Below are 12,246 nucleotides of genomic sequence, written 5' to 3'. Positions count from 1 at the left end.
ATTAAAAATGTCAAATGCGGAAGCGAAGTCAAAATTTCGATTAACATCCCTTACACTAAAACAAAAAACGTGTTCAAAATATAAAAGATCAAACTAACTAAAAGAGAGACTCGAAAGTAAAAGCTTTGAATATGACTATGGAGTCTTTAGGCGTCCCCTTCGTCGTCTTCCTGCGCGACGGGCTCGGGAACAATGTTTTCCTGATCTGAAATGATTAAATAAGGGATGAGCTACACTAGCCCAGTAAAGACATCACGATATCTCACCGTCACGGAGGTAAAAGTGGGTAGAAAACACAAAAAGACCAATGGAGCATGATTTACAACAAATCCTTTTATTAATAATAAAACCTTTACCATTCATTTACCTCGGCGAAATTCATAAAACAATATACGAAAGCAATAACATTATCATCATCATGAAATCATATAAACTGTATAACATAATACTTATCACGCCTTTTGTAATTCAATCATTACACAACATATTTTTTTTCATTTATCAGCCTACTAGTATCCATGGGGATCCATAGAGGTCCCGCTACCCGTTAACCCTTTACACTTGAAATCAGATTCCAGGGCCGTCCCCATACCCCGTCCGGTATGGGCGCCAAAACTATAAACCTCATTACCCCGTCTGGTATGAGGGTGAAACGGGCCGTCTCCATACCCCATCCAGTATGGGCGCCAAAACACATAAGGTCTCCATACCCCGTCCGGTATGAGAGACCACAATCCCGGTAGGGTTCCCTACGGACCCGGTCCGTCCACCATCTCCCAGGATATCTAGTCAGGCTGACCTCATTATACAATTATCAATTTACATAATCTTTCATTCTTCTTTTCCTCAGTCAGCATCATCAATTTACATACAAACAAGCAAACAGTAATTTATGCCAAACAAGACAACATACAGCATCGGTTTCTCAGTCATTCAACCCATAATCAATAAAACAGTAAAATATGCACGCAAAATAATGAAATGAAAACATCAGACCTCATACTGCATTTAAAACTGTAAAATATGTCAAATAACAGTTAACCGACAAACACACTAGACTCGGGCTCTAATAGCGACCTTAAGCAATTTCACACATTCGTTGATTCAAAAATTACCGTTTTATCATTATTGAACTTTAATACCGTGATAGGAAATAGGGTGAGGGGTCCTTACTCGTTTCGGGGTCCGAACACGGCTTCACAGTGCGCCTACAGCCTGTCCCTAATTTTTCCTGAATTTTTCCCGGGAAACTGAAATGCACTACCGGTACCTGCACGTGTTCCAAAAAATCCCAAATTAGGCCCAGAGCCCCTTTTTGGCCAATATCGCAATTCCGGCACGGCGGCTCCGCCGTGCTCCGGCGACGGCGTCGCCGCTTGCGGCAGCGATTCGCCTCGGGTTGACCGTTTTCGGTCGAATTCGGCCACAATTGCATCGGTCCCTGCGATAAAACAACCCTAGGGCCCTCGGGGGGCCAAAAAATTACGAAAAACCGAAGCTTACCGGCGGCGGTGCTCTCGGGTGCGGCGGCTCTCCGGTGAGGTTCGTGTTTTGGTGATTCGACTCCGATCAACCTGTAGAGAAAAGAATGGTGATCACAGTGATATAAAAATTGCATCAAACGGAGGCCGGGAAGGGCCTCATCGGAGGCAAAAACTGAGGAGGGAGGCGGCGGCGCCGCTGGGTTTCGGTCGTGTTTTTCGGCCGTTTGGCCGGTATTTTGGCTCTGATTTGGCCACAGGGGAAATCAGCGTGGAAAAACGAGTCGGAGGTATGAAATTTACCTCGATCGGCGGTCGGAAATCTCCCCAGTGCGGCGGCGGGTGGCGGCGGCGGCCGGCTTCTCCGGCGTCTGGTTCGTCTTCTCTGGCGAGGGCAAGCGGCTAGGGTTTTTGTGGTCAGGTGTGGGGGTTCTATTTATACCCTTTTGCCTTTTGATCTCAGCCGTCCATTTTGATTTAATCTGGACCGTCCGTTTTTGATTGAATTTGGGCCGTCCGTGCGATTGCATCTGGGCCGTCCGTGCGCACGCTAGATCTGGGCAGTTCGATCGCGCGTACGCGGATCGCCAACGTGGCCCGTCCCCGGTCGACGTGGTCTTGCCACGTGGCAGTCCTGGTTGGCCAGGACTGCTGACTGGGTCTTCTGACGTGGCTGCTGACGTGGCACTTTTTTTTTTTTAACTTAATAAAAATAATTAATAATAAAATAACAAAATTTTCCAATTTTCCGGGCGTTACATTCTTTCTCTCTCTTCAGAGGTCTTAAGACAATTCTCTCTACTTAGAGTGATTCCAGTGCCTATTGGTAGATAGCCTCTTTAAAAATTTTTCATATTAAACCTCTTCAAAATGGTGTCAATGTACATAGACTGGAAAAGTCCAAACAACTTCTTATATCTATCTCTATAGATCTTTATTCCTAATATATAAGCTGCTTCTCCTAAGTCTTTCATGGAGAACTGTTCAGATAGCCAAATCTTTATATTTTGTAATGCTGGTATGTCATTTCCGATGAATAATATATCATCTATATACAATACTAAAAAAATAATTGTACTCCCACTAGCCTTTTTGTACACACAAGGTTCCTTTTCGCATCTTACAAAATTGAACTTTTTAATTATTTTGTTAAAATGAATATTCCAACTTCGAGATGCTTGCTTTAATCCATAAATGGATCTTTTTAGCTTACAGACTTTATCATGATTAGATAGGGATATGAAATCTTCAGGTTGTGTCATATACACATCCTCTTCTAACTCACCATTTAGGAAAGTTGTTTTCACATCCATTTGCTATATCTCATAATCATAGTATGCAGCTACAACAAGTAGAATCCGAATTGATTTAAGCATTACTACATGAGAAAATGTTTCGTCATAATTGATTCTCTCCTTTTGACGATACCCATTAGGAATAAAACGGGTTTTATAGGTCTCCACCTTTCCGTCTGCTTTAATCTTTTTCTTAAAAATCCATTTACAACCAATAGGTTTTATATCCTTTGAAGTTTCAACTAAAGTCCTAACTTTGTTGACTTTCATGGATTCCATTTCAGATTCCATGGCCTTTATCCATTTCTCAGAATTAGAATCTTGGATAGCCTCTTCATAGTTATTGGCGTCATTATTATCATGATTAACCTCATTTATTACATCATCTTGCACTAAAAATTTAACCTATCTAGTGCACGACGTTGTCTACTAGACCTTCTAAGTGGTTCGTGTACAACTTGCTCATTTTGTACTAGATTAGATTGTTGTTCACTCTGATTTTGAACCAATTCATTAACTGGTCCTTGAATAACACTTGTTTCTTGAACCTCAACCATTGGAGATGAGAACTTCTTTATCATCTTTAAAATATCTAATAAAGGTTGCCCAACTTGGTTCTCATGATCATCTTCTTATATTGATTCATTAGTTTTTTGAACTTCATCAAGTTCAATTCTTTCACCATAATTTCCTTCAAAAAGAAATTCCCTTTTCAAAAAGGTTGTTCCCCTAGCCACAAACACTTTATGGTTAGATGGGTGATAGAAATAACATCCCATTGTTTCTTTAAGATACCCAATGAATCTGCACTTATCAGATATTGAGTCAAGTTTATCAGTTTGTAATCTCTTAACATAAGCTGGATAACTCCAAACTTTAACATGCTTAAGGGTCAGTTTATGTCATTTTCATATCTCATATGGTATTATAGAGACTAACTTAGTGGGTAATTTATTTAACAAATATGCTGCAATTTCTAAAGCATATCCCCCATAAATTAATTAGAAAATCTAGAAACTCCATCATTGATCTCATCATATCTAATAAGATTCGATTTCTTCTTTCAGATACACCATTGTGTTGTAGTGTTCCAAGATGGGTCCATTGTGAGAGAATCCCATTCTCTTTGAGATATCTAGTAAAATTATCACTAAGATATTCTCTTCCTCCATCAGACCTTAGCACTTCAATGCTTTTATAAGTCTATTTCTCAACTTCATTATAGAATCTTTTGAACATTTCAAAAGACTCAAAATTATGTTTCATGTGATACACAAATCCATATATTGACATATAATCAATGAATGTGATAAAGTAAGAATATCCTCATATGACTTGAGTTTTCATGGGGGTACAAACATCAGTATGAATTAGTCCCAATAATTCAAAAGCTTTTTCTTCACTTCCAACAAATGGAGATTTGGTCAATTTTTCTTTAAGACAAGATTCACAAGTTGGATATGATTCATAATCATATTTGTTAAGGTAACCTTTTTTGTACAACTTACTTATTTTTTTCTCTCCAATATGACCAAGCCTACAATACCAAAGATATATATAATTTATTTGATCATCTCTTTTTCTCTTAAGACTAGAAACATGCAAGACTGAGTTTTCATTCATATCAAATAAGACATAAATACCATGTTGGAGATAACCATTTATATATAAATCATCATCATAATAAATAGAATAAACTTCATCATTTAAAATAATACGAAAACTATATTGGTCCAAAAAAGATATTGAAATTATGTTCGAAATAAATTTTGGAACGAAATAATAATCCTCCAATAAAAGTACTTTGCCCGTAGGCATTCTAAGAGAAATTGATCCTACAATTAGAGCTGCAGCTCTATTGGTAACCTGTAATTATTCTCAAATTTTTTAAATTACACAAAATACTATATTACCGATTATTAAGCTTTAATTCCATAACAGAGAATAAGATAAGATATTCTTACCCGAATCAATGTCTGAAATACCAAACTTTCTATTGCGTTTATTAGCAATCCCTAGATTTCCTAAATTTTCATGCGGAGATTAAAATACTCTTGACGTACTTAAAAATACCCTAAAAAATTTAAAATTGGTGTTAAAAACTTTTTCTGACCAATTTCAGAATTCCGGTACGGTGTTACTGTCGTGCTTCGGCGACGGTGACTCAAATTTTTTGAAAAGAAACTTTGAAAAGTTATGAAATTTGCAAGGTTTAACATGGGTGATTACATGAAACAAGACTGGTGAAGATTGTGAAGAAGCACAAGAAACGTGCAGGTGAGTCTATTGGCTGGGGTTACGCACCAGGGTTTTTCAATAACCATTCTTCTCAACGGACTTACTCTACAAACTCATGAAGGAGTGTGAGGCAATGCTTAGTTTCCTCTCTGTCAGAGACGAACCTTAATTAACATCTGCTTGGAAATATTAAATGATTGAAGTGCCTTTACAAGATAAAGATATGAACTAATTTAAATATATGGTTTTGTTCGTGTTGTGTTATTAAACATAAGATGTTTGTCAAATTAATATAGTTTAAAGGCTTGTGTTATCTACTGCAACTTGTAGAAAGTTTACACATTCTCTAATCACATGATTTGAGAAATGGCCTAGAGTATTTGATAAATTTGCTACAAGATGAATCCTCCTTACTAGTGGGTGTTTCTTGATGATTATTGTTAATAGATAATTTATTAAGAGAACTTCCATGGAGCTACCATTTTCGCGAGTTATCAACAAATAGATGCTAGTCATTGATGAAAATTTATCAAAAAAATGGCGGAAAATTTTGGTGGATAACTTCCTCAACTTTCTTCACTATTTTGTCTATGATTTTGTTAAAAACCATCGGGTTAAAATTTCAATTTGATTGTTATGCTTTTTGTAATGGTTTTCGTGAGTAATTTAGTTCTATCAATCAAGATATTGGTGGACAAACTGTAGAGATAAGCCCACATGGCGGGTAATAAGAGGGGAGTGTGTGCAGCAGCAGACGTTTGCTCTGTCTCCGACTCTATTTCTTGTCCAGTGGCAGAGTCATTCTCTACTTCCTCCTCTATTCATAGAACTGCACCTATACTTGATTCAAAATAAAAAGAACAAAACATAACCAGAAAATATAAATATATAGAAGTACTGAAAAGAATTTAACATCAAATTATTGCAAATTTCCATTATTTAAGGTACAAAAGGCAACATATTTACATAATCAAGGAAACAAGTGATATTTCACTACATTATTATTTTAACATGACATAGAAAAATCTCTACTTAAGACAATTTATAGGAGGCTTCGAGTTAAGCCAGCTTCCTTGAGCATTAATGCAGGTAGCTGAGACTGCCTTATTATCAACCGCTGATATGTTTATTCCATCGAGCGTAATGTTATTGCACCCAACGGTTTTGCTACAATTTAAGATGATTGCTTCACTGGTTCTCGTTGTTCCTCGTGCTCCAATATAAGAAACATCACTTATTTGAACTGCACTACTCTAATTCATCATTCAAAAACACAAAAGATAATAAATATTTAAAGAATTACAATAATGCAAATGAATTATTGTGTTTAATACTTCAATTAGTATAAGGTTATTGTTATTAAATAAATGATTCATGAAATCAAGAAGCAAAACTTTTTAATTATATACATACTTGTTCATTGCATCTCTTATGAGGACAGTAATATTGGTCAATGACAATAGGGTTTGCAACTTTTATGAACGTAACATCTTCAAATGAGATATTTCTAGCATATCCCTTTCCTCCCTGCAGAAAAAATTTTCTTTCAATAATTTTTTGAAAAATATTGTTATAAGAATTGACAAGTTTCAAATGATATCAAATAAAAATTTAACAATTTCGTAATCTTTAGTTTCGAGAAGTCAAGTAGCCAATACTATATAATACTTAACAATTATTTTTCAATAAATAGATTCAAAGTGTAGAAGTTTATAATTTAATTACCTGCCATGTTTTGATCCTTAATCCATTATCGGATGCATTTAGAGTCGAACTTTTAACATGTATTCCCTCCACTTTTGCATCTTCTCCATTCTTTCCTAAACTTCCAATACTATTGAAGTCATCATTAGCTAGACATTAGTTCTCTTGATGTATGTATATGATAAATCCAGTTAAAGACAAGTATTCATTCATGTATATGTATGTCTATATATCTATATGGGTAACTACGATAATAATATATATTTCTTATTATATTTTAAACTAACCTTATGCCATGACCCGGACCACATGTCATATGTGTAATAGTAATATTATAACATCCAGAATTGAGTGCAACACAATCGTCACCTACAATTTATTAACTTATCATGAAAAAGAAGAACTCAAGATGATGAATCATTGGATTAAAACATTGAAGCATGTTCACATACATAACTAAATAAGAAAAGATAGGAATATTTATATATATATCTATATATACCTGTGCCAATAAATGTGTCAACAATTTCAATGTTCCTAGATTCACTAATGTCAATTCCATCAGTATTAGGGCTATCATGGGGAGCATATATATGGAGGTCTTCCAGGTGTACGTCTACACAATTATGTATAGATATATGGTTTTTCGCGCTGTTGATGTGTGTTAAACCACTCACATGAAGCTTGCTGGAGTCTTCAAATGACAATGCCTAACAATAATTAACCAACCACGCATGAAATGCACTAAATTTTCACGTAAAGGAATAGTAAATATATGTATATATATGTACGTATGTATGTGGGTATGATTATGATGTTTACTTACAGTGGGTCTCATGCAGTTGTCCGTCTGTATTGTATAAAGAAAATAATAATTAAGAAATAATAGTTTATGAAACTAAAAATAGATTAACTAAAACTTATTACTAATTAACTCACATTGTTACAAGATTTCCACCAATCAGAACCACGACCATCGATTTTGTTAGAGCCTTTGATAATTAGGTCATGAATTCCTTGAAAAACAAGCCATTTCTTTTTCTCTTCTCCCCACTCTGGGCCTTTGAATGGTGCCATCAAATAACCTTCAATCTGCAAAAAACAATTTCCTTTTTTTGTTTTAGGAAACTTCCATAAAAAGAAAGTAGTTTTCTTAGAAAACATTTTTATACACTCTCTTAAGTTAGAGGTTATGAAAAGATAACAAAACAAACACAAAGAAATTATACTTTTTTGTCTTCCCTCTTTTCTCATGTGCTTGCTCTACACACATGATAGAAAGTGAAAATATAAATACACACTTTTGATTTGTATAATAAAAAATATAGAAATTTTCCATATGTATTTTCTTTTTGAGTAAATTTATGTATTGTTGAATTACGTAATATACATATATTAATTATAATACAATAAAAATAATTTTCATATCATGACAGATTTAGGAGCACAATCCAACCTTAATTCACGATTCTTTATAAATATATTTATAAATATATTATGACAGATACATGAGTACAATCCAACCTTAGCTCACGATCTCTTGTAGAGGAAATAATATAACAACAATTCAATTAAGTAATAATTTATAAATGAAAGATATGATAGTAAACTAATAAAATAAAAATGTGAAGACATATACTTAATTTTATCTCAAATTATAATGATAATATTACATGTTAATTATAAATATTTTTTACTCAGAAAGCAGTGCTCAAACTTTTATATTATAAAAAATCAATATTTTTGCCCTCAGACTTATTGAAGAATTAATGAATTTCTGCCATAACCTATTAATTAGTTGTCAATCACTCGTACTTCTCTAATTCTTTTATTTATCAATTTGATACGAATGACTTGAAAGAGAAGTGCTGTCGAACTTTCCGCCTAGTGAGTGAGAGAAGAAACTTTGCAACAACAAAATTTTTAGATAGTAAAAAATTACCATACTGAAAAGTAGTAATAAAAAGTTAACCCTTTAAGAAAGATACCATTATGGCAACTCAAAGTTATCCAGTTGACTAATATAACTCAATTAACTTTCTTGTATTAGAAGTACTATCTAGTTAGTAAACTTATAATTAAAAAATAAAACAACTCTAAATATTTAGAAAGATGAAAAGAACCATTTGAATTTTTTATTTGTTTTAAATGATTATAATATATCAAATATTTAAAGTTTGAATACTCTTCAAACATTTGAATAACTGTTTTAAATAAAAAAGAATAGAAGAACAATGAAACTATTCGGTAAGATTCTAAGAAAAATTAGAAAAATCTTAGTCTCTCAATCATTCATCTTCTTCTCTATAAAAATTATTTCAAAACTCTAAATTACAAAACAATCACTAAATTTATTGTACGATAAAAATTTCACTTCTAAAATTATTTTAAAACCCTAAAATTCTTATTCTTTACTTCAATTTAACCATATACATTTATTCACTTTTGACTATTAGTACGAAACAACCACTAAATTTCAAAAGATAGTTCAATTCATGTTCAAATACGAGGTTCTATCAAACCTCGTTATAAAATTTGCAAAAAGTTTTTATGTGTTTAAAAGATTTACAATAAATTCTTATTCAACATAAACTTATTAACTTAACCGTCAAAATAATTTCAGAGCTCTTTACTAATGTTATGAGTGACACTACTTTAACTTCGATGGATATAATGAAGCAGAGATTGTAACTTGGCAAGCACGGTTGTACAAGGGTATATTAGATGGATTTAAGAGCTCTAATATAAATTTTTTAGAGCAAAGAAGAAAGGAAAAAGACTTACAGAAATCAGAATTCTGGATTTGCAGGGGCCACTGAATTTCATTGGCTTCAACAAGAATGCTTTTCCTGGGGGAATGACGAGTTCTTTTAGACTTGACGATGCTCCACATGTTGCTGCCCATGCCTTGCTAAAAGCCTTTACATTTTAATAAATTCAAATCAAATATTAATTAATGATAATTAAATAAGATATTCTTCTTAATTGCTGAAAAAAAAACAATTAAACTAATTAAAAGACATTTTTTTTGCATAAATAACTAGCTTATTATGTATATAAATCTACATTTACGTGTCTGTGTTTGTATATATTGAGAGGTAAAAACAAACTTTGTTAAAGTGTATTCTATATAAATTATTTATATGACACATAACTTTTATTTGATCCATAGTAAAATATTTGGTAATGAATTACTAAATAACTTGATCTTACCAACGATTTGCATCCAAATATTATATATATATATATATATATGGTCATAAGTTTTTTAAGGAAATATAAATTACGGATTAATAATAATTGGGTACAAAAAATCAATCCCCTAATCATAAATAAGTTATTTTATATACGATAAAGTAGAATTCACTTGGTATCAATATAATATCACATACATGTGTACATATATGTGTATATGTATCAATATCGAAAAGGAATGGATATGTATATATGTATATAAATTCGTACACATAATTGTGGATTCATAGTAGAGTTTAAAATTGTTAAACAGAAGAAATGAAAATTAGAACATTTCATATATATATATATATATATATACATATACACGTATATATGTAGTTTGAGAGTAATATTTTCATTTGAATTTTCCACTTTCTAATAAAATTACTTTATAAGTTTTTTAATTAAGACATAATTATATCATTTTAGGACTAAACCTCTAATCCTAGTGTAGATCATATGTTTTAATTTAATTGCAAAAATATATTAACGAGATATAAATACCCTATTTTAAACGTTAGTTTCTTACAAATTACACACACAAAAATTTATCTTTTAAATAGATTAAGAATACGACTCAAATTTAAATCGTCAACGTTATATAATTTCGACTTAATACACTTGGAGCAAAATTATTTTTACAAGAAAACTTACAACATGAAATTTGAATATAATTTTTTAAGTAAAAGCTTCGTTACAAATAAGGGTATATACATACTTGAAAATATGTGCATATGTATATATACATATATATATGTACATATATTATAAGGGTGTACACATACTTGAGAATCATCTGTCTTTCCGTCTCCTTTAGCTCCAAAATTCATTACATTAAAATTTTGAGCATAACTCACTGAAACTAGCACATGAATGATTACTGAAAAAAGACTGACAAACTCCTGTAAAATTAAACTTCAAAAGATTATATGACTAAAAAGTTTAGAAATTAAAAACAAAAAAACAAATCAAATTAACCAGAGAAAAATGAGAAAGAGTTCATGCCATTTTCTTTTCTTTTTTTTTCTTTCTTTCTTGATAATGAAGTTGGCAGAAAATAATCTGTCGTGTTCTATTTATATTATTATTTTGAAAGTTTAAAAACTTAAGTTGATTGCATAATCCTACATTATAATTAATTATAATAAATAATTTAATGGGTTTCTAAAATTTGTTCAGAGTAGCTGATTTTTTTTTAATAAATATAAAAATTGATAAATATTTTCTGGTAAAAGTAAAACTATATATTAATTAATTATAAATATCAAAATATTATAAAGACATGGAAAAAACTTAAACGGGGTGATTACATTTCTTCAATTCTTCTTTTATTGATTAATATGTATGTAAAAGAAGATAATTATCCAGACAGGTTCTAGCATGAAAATAAATATTAAAATTTGATGTTTGAGTTAATAATTAGTACATTTATAAAAAAAAATTAATTTAATTAAGTCAAATAGTTAATTCATTAATGTATAAATGAAGATACGAAAATTAAATTAAGTTAAATTTTTAAAAAATAATTAAATTTACTTAATTAGATAGCTACAACCGATTACTACACACATTATTATGAATATGTATTTATATAGATATATCCAAATTTCTAAATTTAGGAATAATCTCCTTCTGGGTCAATGCGTATCCTCCTCTGTGTCCATGTTTGCCAAGAAATTTGTTTGAATTTTGCAAATGAGTAAATTAATTGCTAGTGAATTGGATAATTTGCAATCAATATCTATCAATTTTGTAATGCTTTTGTTGCCTGCTGGGAGATTTTGATTTCTATGATCAACGAATGAAAAATTACTAAAAGTGTAAAATTAAATCACTATTTACTATTTACTAAAGTTATATAATATATCATTCATAAATCACTATTTACTAAAGTTAAATAATATATTTTATATTAAAAAAAAAAAATTGGTACGTGTTAGTACAAGATTTTGTTTCAGTTTATTGGTTAAAACTCTTTGTTCTTCAAAAGAAAAAAATTATTTTCATTTTGATTGGCGATAAAAATCGACATAATTAATTTCAGAAATATTTTTAAGTACGACCAAATTTTATTTAACGTGAATAAGTTGGAATTTTCGCTCACTTCGCAGCGTACAGACAACTCCATGCACGGATCTCAGTAGAGAAGGAGAAGAACCAGAAGCAGAAGCCGAAAGCCATTTTTGGGTTGGAGTATTTGCATGGTGTAAAGCTACGTGTGAGTTTATGTCACCAAGCATCACCACCTCATCTTACACGTTCTCGCCATGCAAACCCTCCAAGCCTTCTTT

General features: G+C 31.7%; 1 protein-coding gene across 1 annotated transcript; it reads right to left on the bottom strand.

Moving 5' to 3' along the window:
* Positions 1-6,042: 6,042 nt before the first annotated feature.
* Positions 6,043-12,158, bottom strand: LOC110821167 (putative polygalacturonase At3g15720). The gene is made up of 10 exons (XM_088220555.1): positions 12,114-12,158; positions 10,741-10,857; positions 9,503-9,637; positions 7,658-7,810; positions 7,545-7,568; positions 7,221-7,428; positions 7,006-7,087; positions 6,740-6,848; positions 6,428-6,541; positions 6,043-6,267 (listed from the first exon to the last, which is right to left on the bottom strand). The coding sequence occupies exons 1-10, from the start codon at positions 12,156-12,158 to the stop codon at positions 6,043-6,045; spliced, it is 1,212 nt and encodes a 403-aa protein (XP_088076681.1).
* Between the last annotated feature and the right edge of the window lie 88 nt (positions 12,159-12,246).

Source organism: Carica papaya, chromosome 5, assembly GCF_054855325.1.
Source record: "Carica papaya isolate Zhongbai chromosome 5, ASM5485532v1, whole genome shotgun sequence".
NCBI lineage: Eukaryota > Viridiplantae > Streptophyta > Magnoliopsida > Brassicales > Caricaceae > Carica > Carica papaya.
Note: the sequence above shows the minus strand (reverse complement) of the source record. Positions and strands in the feature narration are given on the sequence as shown.

Excerpts from the sequence above, each read along its gene's own strand:
- LOC110821167 (XM_088220555.1), bottom strand. The coding sequence starts at position 12,158 with ATGCAAATACTCCAACCCAAAAATGGCTTTCGGCTTCTGCTTCTG. Across the intron at positions 7,811-9,502 it reads AATCCAGAATTCTGATTTCT|ATTGAAGGTTATTTGATGGC; the intron begins GTAAGTCTTTTT and ends TGTTTTTTGCAG. Across the intron at positions 7,429-7,544 it reads ACAACTGCATGAGACCCACT|GCATTGTCATTTGAAGACTC; the intron begins GTAAGTAAACAT and ends AATTATTGTTAG.